General features: G+C 38.5%; 1 protein-coding gene across 2 annotated transcripts in view; it reads right to left on the bottom strand.

Annotated features, from left to right (window-relative positions):
• Positions 1-464: 464 nt before the first annotated feature.
• Positions 465-18,739, bottom strand: part of LOC126295274 (zinc finger protein 596-like) — a 128,143-nt gene continuing 109,868 nt past the window's right edge. For both annotated transcript variants that reach the window (XM_049987702.1, XM_049987703.1), the window contains exon 8: positions 465-2,916. In XM_049987702.1, coding sequence (XP_049843659.1) covers positions 1,551-2,916 — 1,366 coding nt within the window. In that variant the 3' untranslated portion in view covers positions 465-1,550. The remainder of the gene's footprint in view (positions 2,917-18,739) is intronic.

Below are 18,739 nucleotides of genomic sequence, written 5' to 3'. Positions count from 1 at the left end.
GGCTGCATGAAAGGCATTATTCAACATGGTGGTGTTGCTGTCAAGATTTCTCTGAGCCATAATCTGTAGGTACCAGCCATCAACTGCAGTAGTACGGCTTGGGTGGCCAGTGCGAGGTCCAAACAACACTGCTTTGGTTCACTCTGAGACACCTGGACACTTCCCTTGTTGAGAGCCCTTCCTGGCACAAAGCAACTCTGTGGACACTATCGAACCATGGTACTAGGTTGAACTACAGACAACACGAGACATGTACCACCTCCTTGGTGGAATTACTAGAACTGTTGGACCCTTTACGTCTAACAGATGCTGCTCATGCATGGTTGTTTACATCTTTCGGTGGGCTTAGTGACATCTCTCAACAGTCTAACGGACTGTGACTGTGACTGTGATACAAAACTTTTTTTGATGTGTGTGGAAAAAACTAAAGAAACAAATGTCAGTAGAAAATTATAAAACAAAAATTACAAATACATGAAAATAATTTAATTGCAGTTCATAACATACATAAGTAATGACACAATATTTCACAGGGGACTGATAAAATATGTTAAATATTGTAAACATACCTACAAACTCAAAGAATGAATTCAATTTCACAAAATATGCAAGTTGGCTACATCATCCACACCTTCATAAAAGATGCATCTGCATTATATCTGGTCCATGAACTAAATTACAGATACCATTCAGGCTGCTTCAATGATATTTTAAAAAATACCTCAAATGAACATCTGAGAATGAATTTTTCTTCTGAATATGAAAAACTATATTACTAGAGTACAGCCTAATAAATCACCCTATTTAAAAGAACTGAAAAATCTGGTATAAATATATTGTTAACTTTCAAGGGGTCAGCATAATTTTGCAGATATGAAACAAATACTTAATACATACAGATACACAATTTTAAATGCCTTCTTTCACCAAAATAGTTTTTACACGATTCTTATTCTTTGTTTTTTACAATATCTGCACATTTACACAAGTAAGATGATAAATGTTCATTTGTGTAAATATTGTTAACTAAACACAAATCTGTAGCCTTTAAATGTCTCCAAAGAAATATCTTTCACAGTATTCACATTTCTCCTCTACACCATGCAGACTATTACTTTCAAACAAAATGCTAGCCGTGCTAATCGATTCACTCTTAACTCTGTAATACACCCCGCACATTAACTGATCTATTGACCTAACCTAATATTAGCTGTAAGAAATCTGACACTGCAGCTAACAGTCTTAGAACCACAGCACTTCTCCAACATATACTACTTATTTCGGGCAATTTAGGCATTAATTCATACAGGAAACGAATCTCATAAAAGAATGTTTTTTTTTATTAATATCATCAATAACACCTATTTCATTCCCTATGGTTATCAGATTTATATAATGTCATGTAATTATTTATTACAGCATGCTTCCCAAGATAACCAGTAAGGGAAAGGCATTTGCACAGGTGCCAGTTTCGTTTGGTCTCTCATCAGTGTCTATTAATGTGTGCCTTTGAAACCATTAGATGGAATAACAGCTGACCCACATACATCTCATTTATGTGCCCTTTTACCAGTATGAATTATAGCGTGCCTCTTGAGATTACTAGACTGTCTAAAGGATTTCCCACAGACATCACACTTATGTGCTCCCTCGCCAACATGTATTAACACATGCCTATTGAGAACATACAAGTGATTAAAGGCTTTTCCACAAATGTCACATTTGTATGGCCTCAAGCCATTATGTGTTAATAAATGCTGCTTAAGATGACGTGCCTCAGTGAAAGATTTCCCACAAACACATTTGTGTGGTCTCTCGCCAGTATGAATCAACTCGTGCTTTTTGAGACTGCTAGACTCTGTGAACGATTTACCACAGATGTCACATTTATGTGGTTTCAGACCAGTGTGTGTTAATGCATGGTGCTTGAGATGGTAAAAGTAATGGAAGGCTTTACCACACACGTCACATTTGTGTCGACTCTCGCCAGTATGTAGTACTGAATGCTTCTTGAGGCTACTAGACTGAATGAAAGCTTTCCCACAGACAACACATTTGTGTGGTCTCTCGCTAGTATGTGTTAATACATGTTTCTTGAGAGTACCAGACTCCGTGAAGGATTTTCCACAGACACCACATTTGTGTCGTTTTACGCCAGTATGTATTAATTCATGCTTCTTGAGGTGACCAGACTGAGTAAAGGCTTTTCCACAGATTTCGCATTTGTGCGTTTTTTCGCCATGTGTTAATTCATGTGTCTTCAGACAATCAACCCGTGTAAAAGATTTACCACAAAAATCACATTTGTGACGTCTTTCACCAGTGTGTAGTAAGATATGTTTCTTGAGAGAACCAGACGCAGTGAAAGACTTCCCACAGACAGAACATTTATATGGCCTCTCGACAGTGTATGCTAATATATTTTTATTGGCTTGAGCAGATGGAGTGAACGGCTCCTCACAAAACTCAAATGTGTGTGGTGTCTTGGCAGTGGACACTACTTCACAGAACTGGAGACTATCATATTCATCAGAAAGAGTGCTTTGTTGATCACATTTCCCTTGACTTTTCACCTTCTGCACCACAGAATGCTTGCTGAGGCTGTCATGGGAGGTGAATACTTTGCCACACCACATACAGATATTCTCAGGTGGCTCTACTCCATCAATGTGAATGAATACATGCATTGTGAGACTGTATTTTGATGAAAACGACTGCTGGCATGAACTACATGTGAAGACATTTTCCTCAAAATTGTAATTATTACTAGAGCAAAAGGCAATTTGCTCCTGAGAGGAAGAAACTTGCCTCAGTGTTCTAATTCCTACAGAACATGCTGATCTCTCTGCAGCAATGTCCAGGTCATCAGCAGTCGCTCCCTGCAGACATGTTTCTTCACCAGTGGTTTTAATCAATCTGAAGAATAAACAGAAGAGCAGTAAATATCTTAATTTTGTGTATACAGAAAAACATTATTTTAGATTCAAAAATTCTTAGTTGGAATGGATAGTGAATTTATGGCATGCACATAAAGAAATACACACTGATTCACAATTTATGAGTTGAGACTATTTTTTGCAGGTGGAATCTCCATATTGATTTGTCAGCTTGTGTAGCACAGAACTGCATTCATACTGATGATGTGCTAGTAATAAAGCATTCATTTAGTTAAACAGGCCGTTTTTCAGAAGTCTTGTTTATGAAAAAATTTCATTCACCACTTCACATGATTTTTTAGCTACTTACAGCAAACATTTTTAGCTCTAAATGGAGAACCCACAATGAAATCTTCCCAATAACTGGTAATATAATCAAACTATCAGTACTTGGCCACGTGGCACTCAGTGAACAAGTTCAGTTTATACATAATATGGTACCTTGAAGCAGCAAGCTCACAATTAGTTTTTATCTACAATTCGTAAATATCTTCCATTTCATTAGACCACCTGTTACAGCAACCATAAGTAGAAAATCTGAATGAAAAACATTGTTTTGCAACTTAGTCTTTCAATAACAATGCATTTTGCTGTCGTTTGCCATATTTAGATCATCTATTGGGATAACAACATAAACAAAAATTAGGGTATGGTCCTACTTCCAAATTCTAAATGCAAATCAGAAATTGTTACCTGTCCTCCAAATTTCCCTCTTACAATATAGATCAGAAACAATAAAAGAGCTCTGTGCTAGACTGGAGCATATGTCAAAATCAGATGGACCCACCGAGGCCTTTCCCTTTTCAAAATTTTAAAAACCATAAAATGGCTCTGTGCTGGACTTAAGCACACATTTAACCAGATGAACCTACATTGTCTGCCGAATTGGAACAATATTTAGCATGAGATCTAGCAAGCATTTGTTAAACAAAAACATTACGTAAAGTAGAATCCTACATTTGCTGGACATTGGGAGTCTGCAGGGGACCAGTCACCCCAATTTATGATCTCTGCATATCATGTTGAGCTCAGAAAGGCAAAAAGCTTGATTTTTGGAAGAGTTAGAAATCCTAGAGTACACATGTACTATCAACGAACAATTTTTGACTGATTCACTAGCAGAAATCACGGCCACTATCAGCAGTTCTTAAGATTTTTACACAAGTTTCGTTATTTTCTTCTAGTGAGTTCCATTTCAGTTTATTAACTTCCCCTGAAGTGAACATTCCTGAGATTATATCTTTAAAGTCAAGTCGGGAGTTGCTGTTTTAACAAATTTTTCTATCCTCAGTTATTGGAATGAGGTCCATCCTTGATGCTTATCTTACAGTTTTATTTAGTTATGGCTGATGTTACTATTTGCTTCAATTGGAGTAATTTAGAGGTTTCTCTGTGGGCAACAGTGTTCTGATTATTTGCAATCACTTAATTTTATTTTAGTGAACCAATCGTTATTGGACCTTTTTTGTAAGCATTAAGCATCACACTGGTCACACAACTGCTTTGAGCGCTGCCTATGTATGTCCTCCACAGACACTATATGCAAGCCTCATTCCGCTGCTCAGCTGTGTGGCCGCTTCATATTCCTTCTGTGACGTTACACTGCCACTACTGTGTACAGTGTGAGTGTGAGTGTGGTCCTACCATTTAACCATTCTGGCCTGCTGGTGACTTCACTTATATATTTCTCATTCATTTTGATTATTTATTTTGTATTCATACCTGCAGTTACACATTACATTAGTTGTTTTTGACTAGATCTCTGCAGGTTCATTTCATCTGACACATGCTTCAATGTAGCTCAGAGCAATTTGATGGTTTTTACAATTTGAAAAAAGGAGGTCTCGGCAGGTCCATCTGATTTGATGCATGTTTGAGTCTAGCACAAGCAGTTTTATTATTTTTAGTACACTGTAAAAGGAAAAATTTAAATTCAGTAAAAATTTCTAATTCTACATCTACAGGGATACTATGCAACTCACACATAAGTGCCTGGCGGAGGGTTCACAAAACCATCTTCACACTAATACCCTATTAGTCCACTCTTTAACAGCACATGGAAAAACTAACACCTACGTCTTTCTGTGTGAGGTCTGGCTTCAATTATTTTATGATGATGATCGTTTCCCCCTAAGTAGGTTTGTGTGAAACGTTGGTGATTCAAATTTCCTGAGAAAGTACTGCAGCAACGAAAAACGTCTTTGTTGTAAGGATTTCCTCCCGAAATCCTATATTATGTCTGTGACAATCTCTCTCCTATTTCCCCATAGTATAAAATGTGCTGCCCTTCGTTGAACTTTCTTGATGTGTTCCATTAATCCTTTGTGGTAAGGATCCCACACTGGTCAGCTGTACTTCATTGTGTAGTGTAGGCAGTCCCTTTAATAGATCTGTTGCATCTACCAATAATACACAGTGTTTGTTTCGTCTTCCCCACAGAATTTTCTATATTTTTTCAGTTTAAGTTGTTTGTAATTGCAATACCTAGGTATTTAGTTAATCTGATGGGCTTTAGGTATGATTGCTTTATTGTGTAACTTAAGTTTAATAGATTCCTTTGAGCAATCTTGGATGACCTCACACTTTTCATTATTTAGGGTGCATTGCTAAATTTTACACAATACAGATATATTTTCTTTGTCGTTTTGATCTTCTGATAACTTTACTAGTCGATAAATGACAGCATCATCTGCAAACTGGTGCACCTGGTAGCTGCAGGTCTGAGATGCATTGCCACTTTCGTGCAGCTACCCCCATCAGAGGTTCGAGTCATCCTCTGGGCAGGTGTGTGTGTGTGTGTGTGTGTGTGTGTGTGTGTGTGTGTGTGTGTGTGTGTGTGTGTGTGTGTTTTGCCCTTAGCGTCAGTTAGTTTAAGTTAGATTAAGTAGTGTGTAAGCCTAGGGACCGATGACATCAAGAGTTACCACCACCACCACCACCACCACCACCACCACCACCACCACCACCACCACCACCACTGCCGCCGCCTCCTGCAAAAAACCTAAAGCAGTTGCTGAGATTGTCTCCTAAATCGTTTATATAGATAAGGAACAACAGAGGACCTATACCACAAGTCACTTCTCTTTTACTCCACGACTTTCTGTCCATTACTACAAAATGAGACCTTTCTGACAGGAAATCATGAATCTAGTTGCGTAACTGAGTCGACATTCCATAAGCGCACAAATTGATTACAGGCTGCTTGTTGGGTATGGTATCTTAAGCCTTCTGGAAATCTAGAAATATGGAATCAATTTAAAATCCCTTGTTGATAACATTCAACACTTCATGTGCGTAACAAGCTATTTGTGTTTCACAAGAATGACGTTTTTAAATCCATGTTGACTATGTGTCAAGAACATTCTGTTTGAGGTAAATCATATGTTTGAACGCTATATAAATGTTCCAGAATCCTGCTGCATATCGACATTAATGACACTGGCCTATAATTTAGTAGATTACTCCTATTGCCTTTCTTGAATATAGGTGTGACCTATGCAAATTTCGTCAAGCAAGCGGTTGATAAGTTTGGAGCTACTGCACCAACATACTCTGATAGGAACCTAATTCGTATAAAATCGGGACCAGTAGACTCATTAAGTAATTTAAGTGGCTTCGCTACTCTGAGGACAACTACTTCCAGGTTACTCATGTTGGCAGCTGTTCCTGATTTGAAGTCTGGTACCTTATTTAGTGAAGGAATTTTGGAAAGCTCTTCTTTAGCATCAGTGACATTGATGGTATTTCTATTACTATCATGCAGAGGAACCACTGATTGTGTCTTGCCACTATCATAATTTACATAGGACCATAAACTTTTTGGATTTTATGCCACTTTTCGAGACAAAGTTTCACTATGGAAATTATTATAAGCATGAAACAAAGAAGTCTGCGCTAAACTTTGAGCTTCTGTAAAAGATCGCCAATCTTCTGGATTCTGCGTTCGTTTAAATTTGGCATGCTTTTTTCGTTGTTTCTGCAAGGAAAACGATTTAAGTATCTGTATGGTGCGGAAATTGGCAATTGAAGCTAAATAATGAAACGAGTGAAGTTATCCAAATCAGTGCTAAAAAAAGAGTCCGTTGAACTTTTGTTACACAATAAAACAACCTAATCTAAAGGCTGTAAATTCAACTAAATACCCAGGAATTAAAATTATGAACAAGTTAAATTGGAAAGAACACACAGAAAATGCTCTACTGAATGCTAATCAAACAATGTGTTCTACTTGCCTACACTACACTTGTCTATTCTCTTTTGCAGTGCTGCTGCATGCTGTTGGATACTTATCAAATAGGATTAATGGAGTACATCAAGAAAGCACAAAGAAGCCAAGCACGTTTTGTATTATCGAGAAATAGAGCAGAGAGTGTCACACACATGATACAGAATTTGGTGTGAAAACCATTAAGACAAAAGTGTTTCTGATTATGGCAGGATGTCCTGACGAAATTTCAGTTACCAATTTCCTGCTCCAAGTGTGATAGTATTTTGTTGACAACGATCAGAATAACAAAGGGAGACCAGAGCTTGCAAGGAAAGACACAAGTGTTGATCTTTGCCATGCATTGTTCAAGGTGGAATAATAGAGAATTAGTGTTAAGGTGGTTCGATGAACCCTCTACCATGTATTTAAGTGTTCAAATGTGTGTGAATTCCTAAGCGACAAAACTGCTGAAGTCATAGGTCCATAGACTTACACACTACTTAAACTAACAACCTAACAGATCAAAACGAAAGTTTCTGTTCCGACACTGACAATGTTGAGTGTTTATGAAAAAGTTCAAGGCAATCGTAAAATGCGTTTTAGACAGGTATGTGCCGAGTAAAACTGTGAGGGACGGGAAAAACCCACTGTGGTACAACAACAAAGTTAGGAAACTACTGCAAAAGCAAAGAGAGCTTCACTCCAAGTTTAAACGCAGCCAAAACCTCTCAGACAAACAGACAGAACAGAACGATGTCAAAGTTAGCATAAGGATGGCTATGCGTGAGGCGTTCAGTGAATTCGAAAGTAAAATTCTATGTACCGACTTGACAGAAAATTATAGGAAGTTCTGGTCTTACGTTAAATCAGTAAGTGGCTCGAAACAGCATATCCAGACACTCCGGGATGATTATAGCATTGAAACAGAGGATGACACGTGTAAAGCTGAAATACTAAATTCCTTTTTCCAAAGCTGTTTCACAGAGGAAGACCAAACTGCAGTTCCTTCTCTAAATCCTCGCACAAACGAAAAAAATGATTGACATCGAAATAAGTGTCCAAGGAATAGAAAAGCAACTGCAATGACTCAACTAAGGAAAGTCCACTGGACCTGACGGGATACCAATTCGATTCTACACAGAGTACGCGAAAGAACTTGCCCCCCTTCTAACAGCCGTGTACCGCAAGTCTCTAGAGGAACGGAAGGTTCCAAACGATTGGAAAAGAGCACAGGTAGTCCCAGTCTTCAAGAAGGCTCGTCGAGCAGATGTGCAAAACTATAGACCTATATCTCTGACGTCGATCTGTTGTAGAATTTTAGAACATGTTTTTTGCTCGAGTATCATGTCGTTTTTGGAAACCCAGAATCTACTCTATAGGAACCAACATGGATTCCGGAAACAGCAATTGTGAGAGACCCAACTCGCTTTATTTGTTCATGAGACCCAGAAAATATTAGATACAGGCTCCCAGGTAGATACTATTTTTCTTGACTTCCGGAAGGCGTTTGATACAGTTCCACACTGTTGCCTGATAAACAAAGTAAGAGCCTACGGAATATCAGACCAGCTCTGTGGCTGGATTGAAGAGTTTATAGCAAACAGAACACAGCATGTTGTTATCAATGGAGAGACGTCTACAGGAGTTAAAGTAACCTCTGGTGTGCCACAGGGGAGTGTTATGGGACCATTGCTTTTCACAATATATATAAATGACCTAGTAGATAGTGTCGGAAGTTCCATGTGGCTTTTTGCGGATGATGCTGTAGTATACAGAGAAGTTGCAGCATTAGAAAATTGTAGCGAAATGCAGGAAGATCTGCAGCGGATAGGCACTTGGTGCAGGGAGTGGCAACTGACCCTTAACACAGACAAATGTAATGTATTGCGAATACATAGAAAGAAGGATCCTTTATTGTATGATTATATGATAGCGGAACAAACACTGGTAGCAGTTACTTCTGTAAAATATCTGGGAGTATGTGTGCGGAACGATTTGAAGTAGAATGATCATATCAAATTAATTGTTGGTAAGGCGGGTACCAGGTTGAGATTCATTGGGAGAGTCCTTAGAAAATGTAGTCCATCAACAAAGGAGGTGGCTTACAAAACACTCGTTTGACCTATACTTGAGTATTGCTCATCACAGTGTGGGATCCGTACCAGGTCGGGTTGATGGAGGAGATAGAGAATATCCAAAGAAGAGCGGCGCGTTTCGTCACAGGGTTATTTGGTAACCGTGATAGCATTACGGAGATGTTTAACAAACTCAAGTGGCAAACTCTGCAAGAGAGGCGCTCTGCATCGCGGTGTAGCTTGCTCGCCAGCTTTCGAGAGGGTGTGTTTCTGGATGAGGTATCGAATATATTGCTTCCACCTACTTATACCTCCCAAGGAGATCACGAATGTAAAATTAGAGATTAGAGCGCGCACGGAGGCTTTTAGTCAGTCGTTCTTCCCACGAACCATACGAGACTGGAACAGGAAAGAGAGGTAACGACAGTGGCACGTAAAGTGTCCTCCGCCACACACCGTTGGGGGGCTTGCGGAGTATAAATGTAGATGTAGAACTTAAACGAACTTATACTAAGAACAACACACACACCAATGCCTGAGGGAGGAGTCACAAAATCTGTAGCAAGGCGCCTCAAACTGCTCAGCCACTCCACAAGGCATTTAAGTGTGATTTGCAGAGTACCCATAAAGATGTAGTTGAACATTTTTCAGACTTATTTTGTGTCTTTAGTTAATTTATTTAGTTTAAACCTCTCAATTGTTGTTGGTACTATTCCTTTGAATTCAGTCCACAAGTGGCCTCCCCTTACATTGTTAGTCTGGAAGGACTTAGAATTATACAAACTATGACTGTGCCTTAATTTTTGCTTATCCTCCTATCCCTATACATAATCCAAAGATGAACCACAAAGATGAAATGCGTATTTATTTAAAGACTTTTCAATTAAAAAAAGATGTACAACATTGTGGCAGCAAGTACATGGGTATAGTTTATTGTTGCATGAATGTGGTCATAATTCATTCATGTGCTACTGCATGGAATATTGATGCTACAGCCTATGATGATATGCTGAGGTTTTCGTTCTTCCTTTTTTTTATCATAATAATAGAGAAAGAGAGCATTGGGGACTAAGGGTTGAAGGATCTCATGACTTTGTATGTGATGAAACACTTTAAGAAGTCTTCTTTATGTTCCTAAGGAACTGTAGACTCCCTAACAATGACTGTGAAAGAGAACAGGCAGATACACATTTGTGCACACTGTGGTGTAAATGTTTGTTCTGGCTGAGAAAATAATCTGAGCATAACTTAACAGATTAATCGACAACTTGAGATCAGACAAAGAAACAAAGAAACAAAGAAACAAGTCCCCTAATTATACTGTAATAACTGGTGGAAACTTTAATCATCCAACAATTAATTGGGAAAGTTAGTTTTGTTAGTAATGGACATAAGACATCCTGCGAAACTTTACTAAATGCCTTCTCTGAAGGCTACCTACAGCAGATAGTTAGGAACCCCACTCATGACAGAAATATATTGGATCTAATGGCAACAAATAAACCTGATCTCTTTGAGGATGTCCTCATCAAAACCGGTATCAGTGACCATGACGCGGTTGTGGCAACAATGATAACCAAAGTACAAAGGACGACTAAAACAAGCACAAAGATATAAATGTTTAATAAACCGAATAAAAAATCGGTAATGTCACATCTGAATGAGTAACTTGAAACTTTCAGCACAGGGTAGGAGCATGTAGAGGAACTCTGGCTCAAGGCTAAAAGAATAGTTAAATACACAATGGACAGATATGTACCCAGTCAAACAGTTCATAATGGGAGGGAGCATCCATGGTATACCCTAACTGTAATGAAACTTTTAAGGACGCAGAGATTACTGCATCATATGTGTAAAATAAAGCATAGGGCTATAGATATAGAGATGCTAAATGAAACACCTTTGCCTATCAAGATGGCAATGGTTACCATAGCAGAATACTATCAAGTGATCTTCCACAGAACCCAAAAAATTCTGGTCGTATGTGAAGGCTGTTAGTGAGACCAAAGTTAGTGTCCAATACCTAGTGAATGAGATACTGAAATGAAGAACTCATATTCAGGGTACCAAAGCAAAATCTGAAATGCTTAGCTCCATTTTCAAATGTTCCTTTACAAAGGAAAACACTTGAGAATTGCCACCAATTTAATCCTCGTACCACTGAAAAGATGAATGAGAAAAGTATTGGTGTTAGTGATGTTGAGAAACACCTGCAATCATGAAAACTGGGCAAAGCTCCAGGGCTTGATGGAAGCCCTATCAGATTATATACTGATTTTCCTACTGAGTTAGCCCCTCTTCTAACTATAATCTATCATAGCTCCCTCGAACAAAATACTGTGCACAAGTTGTTGGAAATTGGCACAGATAACATCTCTGTCTATATGAAGGTAGTAGAAGTAATCCAGAAAACTACCATTCAATATCCTTGACATCAATTTGTTGTAGATTCTTGGAACATAGTCTCAGCTCAAACAGAATGAGATATCTTAAACTGAATGACCACCTCAGTATCCACCAGCACGGATTTGGAAAACACCAATCATGTGAGACCCAACTGCACTTTCTTGCATAACATATAGAAAGCTTTAGATCAAGGTAATCGGGCAGATGCAGTATTTCTTGATTTCCAATAAGCACTTGACTCAGTATGACACCTGCACTTATTTTCAAAAGTACAAACATATGGGGATCAAGTGAAATTTGTCACTAAAAAGAGGAATTTTTGGCAGGGAGGACAAAGCATGTTATCTTGGATAGTGCCAGTTAGATGTAGAAATAATTTCAGGTGTGCCCCAGGAAAGTGCAACGAGTCTACAAAGGAGATTGTTTACAAATCACTTGTGCAGCCATTTCTAGAATATTGCTAAATGTGTGGATGCCATACCAGATAGGACTAACAGGGGATACTGAACGAAAATGGAGAAGGGCAACATGAATGGTTATAGGTTTGTTTAATCCATGGGAAAGAGTCACAGAGATATTATGTTGTTGTTGTTGTTGTTGTTGTTGTCTTCAGTCCTGAGACTGGTTTGATGCAGCTCTCCATGCTACTCTATCCTGTGCAAGCTTCTTCATCTCCCAGTACCTACTGCAATCTACATCCTTCTGAATCTGCTTAGTGTATTCATCTCTTGGTCTCCCTCTACGATTTTTACCCTCCACACTGCCCTCCAATGCTAAATTTGTGATCCCTTGATGCCTCAAAACATGTCCTACCAACCGATCCCTTCTTCTAGTCAAGTTGTGCCACAAACTTCTCTTCTCCCGAATCCTATTCAACTCCTCCTCATTAGTTACATGATCTATCCACCTTATCTCCAGCTTTCATCTATAGCACATTTCGAAAGCTTCTATACTCTTCTTGTCCAAACTACTTATCGTCCACGTTTCACTTGCATACATGGCTACACTCCATACAAATATTTTCAGAAACGACTTCATGATACATAAATCTATACTCGATGTTAACAAATTTCTCTTCTTCCGAAAGACTTTCCTTGCCATTCCCAGTCTACATTTTATATCCTCTCTACTTTGACCATCATCAGTTATTTTACTTCCTAAATAGCAAAACGCCTTTACTACTTTAAGTGTCTCATTTCCTAATCAAATTCCCTCGGCATCACCCGATTTAATTTGACTACATTCCATTATCCTCGTTTTGCTTTTGTTGATGTTCATCTTACATCCTCCTTTCAAGACACTGTCCATTCCGTTCAACTGCTCTTCCAAGTCCTTTGCCGTCTCTGACAGAATTACAATGTCACCAGCGAACCTCAAAGTTTTTACTTCTTCTCCATGAATTTTAATACCTACTCCGAATTTTTCTTTTGTTTCCTTTACTGCTTGCTCAATATACAGATTGAATAACATCGGGAAGAGGCTACAAACCTGTCTCACTCCTTTCCCAACCACTGCTTCCCTTTCATGCCCCTCGACTCTAATAACTGCCATCTGGTTTCTGCACAAATTGTAAATAGCCTTTCGCTCCCTGTATTTTACCCCTGCCACCTTCAGAATTTGAAAGAGAGTATGCCAGTCAACATTGTCAAAAGCTTTCTCTAAGTCTACAAATGCTAGAAACGTAGGTTTGCCTTTTCTTAATCTTTCTTCTAAGATATGTTGTAAGGTCAGTATTGCCTCACATGTTCCAACATTTCTACAGAATCCAAACTGATCCTCCCTGAAGTCCGCATTTACCAGTTTTTCCATTCGTCTGTAAAGAATTCGCGTTAGTATTTTGTAGCTGTGACTTATTAAACTGATAGTTCGGTAATTTTCACATCTGTCAGCACCTGCTTTCTTTGGGATTGGAATTATTATACTCTTCTTGAAGTCTGAGGGTATTTCGCCTGTTTCATACATCTTGCTCACCAGCTGGTAGAGTTTTGTCATGAATGGCTCTCCCAAGGCCGTCAGTAGTTCTAATGGAATGTTGTATACTCTGGGGGCCTTGTTTCGACTCAGGTCTTTCAGTGCTCTGTCAAACTCTTCACGCAGTATCTTATTTCCCATTTCGTCTTCATCTACATCCTCTTCCATTTCCATAATTGTCCTCAAGTACGTCGCCCTTGTATAAACCTTCTATATACTCCATCCACCTTTCTGCCTTCCCTTCTTTGCTTAGAACTGGGTTGCCATCTGAGCTCTTGATATTCATACACGTGGTTCTCTTCTCTCCAAAGGTCTCTTTAATTTTCCTGTAGGCAGTATCTATATTACCCCTAGTGAGATAAGCTTCTACATCCTTACATTTGTCCTCTAGCCATCCCTGCTTAGCCATTTTGCACTTCCTGTCGGTTTCATTTTTGAGACGTTTGTATTCCTTTTTGCCTGCTTCATTTACTGCATTTTTTATATTTTCTCCTTTCATCAATTAAATTTAATATTTCTTCTGTTACCCAAGGATTTCTAGCAGCCCTCGTCTTTTTACCTACTTTATCCTCTTCTGCCTTCACTACTTCATCCCTGAGAGATACCCATTCTTCTTCTACTGTGTTTCTTTCCCCCATTCCTGTCAATTGTTCCCTTATGCTCTCCTTGAAACTCTGTACAACCTCTGGTTCTTCAGAGATATTAAAGGAACTGAATTTAAAGAGACTCATCAAGACAGATATAAACTATCCCAAGAAAGTCTGTTAGCAAAGTTTCAGGAACTGGCTTTAAATGGTTACTCTAGGAATATACAGCAACCCCCTACCTATCACTCATATAGGGATCATGACGATAAGATTAGAAGAATTACCGCATGAACAAAGTCATTGAAAGAATCATTCTTCCCATGTTCCAAACATGAATGGAACAGCATGAAACTAATACTTGTACAATGGTATGTATCATCTGCCATGCACCTCACTGTGGTTTGCACAGTACAACTGTGGATGTAACTACAGAAAGGAGGGCCCACAAGGAGCTGACTGCAGATCTACTTTTTAGGACATTAATTTGGAGCCCCTTTTTGAAATACTGGATATATTCTGTGAGTTAATGAAGTTGAATCACATGCAGACCACCTGCTAACAATGGTGTCATGTGATTTCACAGAACAGGCATTGAATACATGTAATGAAGGTTTAGCAATGTTGCATAGCCAGTGCTTGCCCATGCTACAACTAACAGTACATAAAACACTTCACGTACTCTAGAAGGGTGAACTCTACGACATGAACTGGCCATGACTAAACAATATGTCAATCAAGAGATCACAGGTGTTTTGCTGTCTTGATCTGTATCTCAACAACGGCCTGACTTACGCACCAAATCAAAGAAGTGCTGAAAGACACAATAATTAAGAACATGGCTATCAGTGCTGCCTCTCTTCAGTACAGAATACCATCTGGGCAGTAACATGAAGCCGTCCTGATGGCTCAAGTTTCATTCACAGCTCATTAACAGGAAGGAAGTGTTAGTGGTATTAACCCTCAAAAGCACGCAGTGGTGAATACTTTTACGACTCCAAGTGAATACAACAGTTGGATATTCGAAAAAGATAAGCCATTTATTGGGTATGAAGAGAAAATTCAGAAAAAGTGCTGGAAATAATTTTAGATGCAATACACAAAAGAACTGCAGTAGACAGATGGGTAGACAAGGCATTTCATATAATACAAACAAGGTGAAAACTTGTGTGGTGAGATTGGAACTCCAGAACAAGTAATTCTTCATTTCAGGAGCATGAACCTTGGTTCTTAATAATATTTTGTCCTCATACAAAATTCTGTGGTCCAGAGCAGTGTCTGACTCTTGTAGTACCTCTCAAAGACCCACTCACAAGAGATACTGGCATACAACAGGAAAATGCATGCAATGCAATACTGCAAGAATAACAGTGTGAAATGGCGATAGGAAATCCAAATGCTTGCCACCTGTAAGAATGTGACACATGCAGCACAGATGCAAGATGATCCAGCTCTCATAAGAAGAGTAAAGCAAAGCACATTCTTTCTATGCCATCTCAGGTATTGTTCCCCCTCCCCCCTCCCCCCTCCCCCAATAATTATGGAAGTTTGCTGAAGGATAAGTGTGAAGCCTGTCATGAGATCATGGCCACATGGGAAGGTAGCTTTGATTAAACTGGCAATGAAGCAGTGTGTTCTGAGGAGAAAAGATGAGGATGAAGATTCCTGGTTTTGTGCCAGATGTAAAAAAAAACTTCTCTAGTTGCCTCACAGGACAATACAACAGTATAAAATTTACTGCCTGCTGCAGTTAGAGACTTGAGTCTGTCATAAAGTTAGTGCCTGAAACTGAGTGAGAGGTGTACAAATATCTACATATCTTTCCAAGGTCATTGCATGCAGTAGACATTTGTGTATGGATATAGGTAAGTGATAGAATTATACCATAGATTAGGTGATAAAATTATTAAAATGCCATAAATATATACAACAGGGTACACAGAATCTACCTTTAATAACAGAGGTTCAGCATAATCTTTATTCTTAACATTGTTATAATATACTAACACACTACAATATTACTGAAGAGATATAGTTGTTGTTTACTGACATATTAACATAGGTGGATAGCATCCTCATTATGTTATGCACAAATAATGTGAAAGATTGAATAATAGATGTATACAATCTGCTATAGTACCTAGCCAATAGTTAGAAAATAAATGCCATCAAATATCAAAATAAATAAAAACAACAGTGTACAAACAAAAGGTTCAAGAAAAACAGATGGAGAAAACTGTGCCGACCACAGTTATCGAGCAAAAATTTTCTGAATTCTAAGGAAACTGGCAGTGCACAGTCCAGTGAAAGAAAATAGCGATATCAAGAGGCAGAATGAGCAGCAGCTTGTGTAAATTACAAGAAATTTGATATCGAGCTCACAAAAGAATGTCTAACACACAGACACACTGACATTACAAAAATTACATTTCAGGAGAAGTAGTAACATTAACCTGAAAACATTCCTCAAGGCCTTGGGTAGTTATTCCCAAGTTAAGGGAATTGTGAAGTTCCACAAAAAATTGGTGGTAAGTGGGAAAAGTACATCAAATAGGGCAAATTTAACCTTTAGGTTGCCTACATGTCAGGGCAATAATGCAATCAATGACCTTGAATGTATTACATAATTATGTCCCGCACCACCTCCCCTCTCTAGTCTCCAAATAACTACAGCAGAATATTCTAGCATGTATTGAAATGAAGTACCCAATCTCAATGTAACCCCCAAACACGAGTTTTAGCTTTGCTCAATGGTATACATACAATTTCTTTTGCTTCATCTTCAGAAATATTTATCCAAAAAATTTAAAAAAAGGTGTATCTCCTATACCCAACATCTAAATTACACACACACACACACACACACACACACACACACACACACACACACACACACACACTCCAAGAATAGTTCCAGATCTCTGATTACGGACTCAAATTGGAACTTTGCACAAAAGAACTATTTCTCAAAGTAGGTAAGATTTCAAGTGTAAAACACGGGGGGTGGTACCAATGTAACTTAATAGTTCTTCAGTACAAAAATATGCTTGGCTTGCACATAGGAAAACCAAGAAAAATTAAAGCACCTGCTGACAGTCGAAGTCCAACTTCTGCGCCATACTTTGATACTTTGCAAGGCATAGTGGAATTTCAAAAATGGCTCTAAGCACTATGGGACTTAACATCTGAGGTCATCAGTCCCCTATACTTAGAACTACTTAAACCTAACCAACCTAAGGACATCACACACATCCATGCCCGGGGCAGGATTCGAACCTGCAACTGTAGCAGCAGCATGGTTCTGGACTGAAGCACCTAGAATCACACAGTCACAATGGCCAGCACGGAGGAACTTCAAATTATGTTTTACCACATATAAATTGTCTACATTACTTACTAAAATACACGTTGCTTGCTTGTCGACACTATTGACATAACTTATAGGTCACTCAGAGTAGTTCAACCGTAACATTGCCAAACACAGATAGGTGCTATTCCTATCTACCCTGTAGCATGAAATGCATCTGTGGGCGAGAATTACTGAAGTACACAACTTCTTTTCTCATATCTTAAATTCGACAATAATCCTCCTTTAATTTGATGTCAAAGTCAGCCAAACGGTACAGTGATCTGATGTCAGGGTATTAGTCATTTTTCAGGACAACTGTTTTCCAGTATAAGAATTTTAGATACTATTGAGTGGGGCAATGATGGTCAGTTGACATGACAACTTGTTACACAGCTTGTGTATTTTGAAAAATAATACAATTCTATTTTGGAGCAGAGTTCGATTTTTCTCCACAATTAGAGATCTGTGTGTGTGTGTGTGTGTGTGTGTGTGTGTACTCGAAATTACTTCTTATTTTGGTGGTGCAAAGTTTGTATTTTTGAGATCCTCTCATGTCTGTCTTCTTCCACCAAAGTCTGTTTATGTTTCATCTCTGTCTTAACAAGAATCTAGTCAAAACGCCTTTGTTCCTTCTTAAATGTTTAGTCAATTGGTTTGTACATTGGCTAAGTTGTCATTTTTTGGTCATGTGTTCTGATCAGTTTCTTGGTTTTATTTACTAACAGATTATATAAAATACAGTTTAAATTTTTTATAGAGTCTTGGAAACATAATTAAATATACAGCTTTTCTCGGAAGTTCAGTTAGTGCATAACCTCATATAGCTCTAGTTAAAAAGCATATAAAAAGCAATATTAGGCTGTTAATAACATCGATTAACTGGTGCAATAAGAGTTACACAAAATTGTGGGAGCCTTTTAGATAACACGCACATCAAAAAAAGTTTTGCATCACCTCGGTTCCGAGATTTCAGTAACCCGTACAGAAAACTGGAAGTCAGATTAACATAAACATCATTTCTGCCCTTTTTACTGTTCATGAAAACCACACTTTGCATGTTGTACCACCACAGAGTGAGACCTTCAGAGATTGGTGGTCCAGATTGCTGTACACACTGGTATCTCTAATACCCAGTAGCACGTGTTCTGGCATTGATACAAGCCTGTATTCACTGTGGCATACTATCCACAGCTTCATCAAGGCACTGTTGG

The sequence above is a fragment of the Schistocerca gregaria genome, chromosome 11 (genome assembly GCF_023897955.1).
Source record: "Schistocerca gregaria isolate iqSchGreg1 chromosome 11, iqSchGreg1.2, whole genome shotgun sequence".
Taxonomy (NCBI): Eukaryota; Metazoa; Arthropoda; class Insecta; order Orthoptera; family Acrididae; genus Schistocerca; species Schistocerca gregaria.
This window is presented reverse-complemented; position numbering and strand designations above follow the sequence as displayed.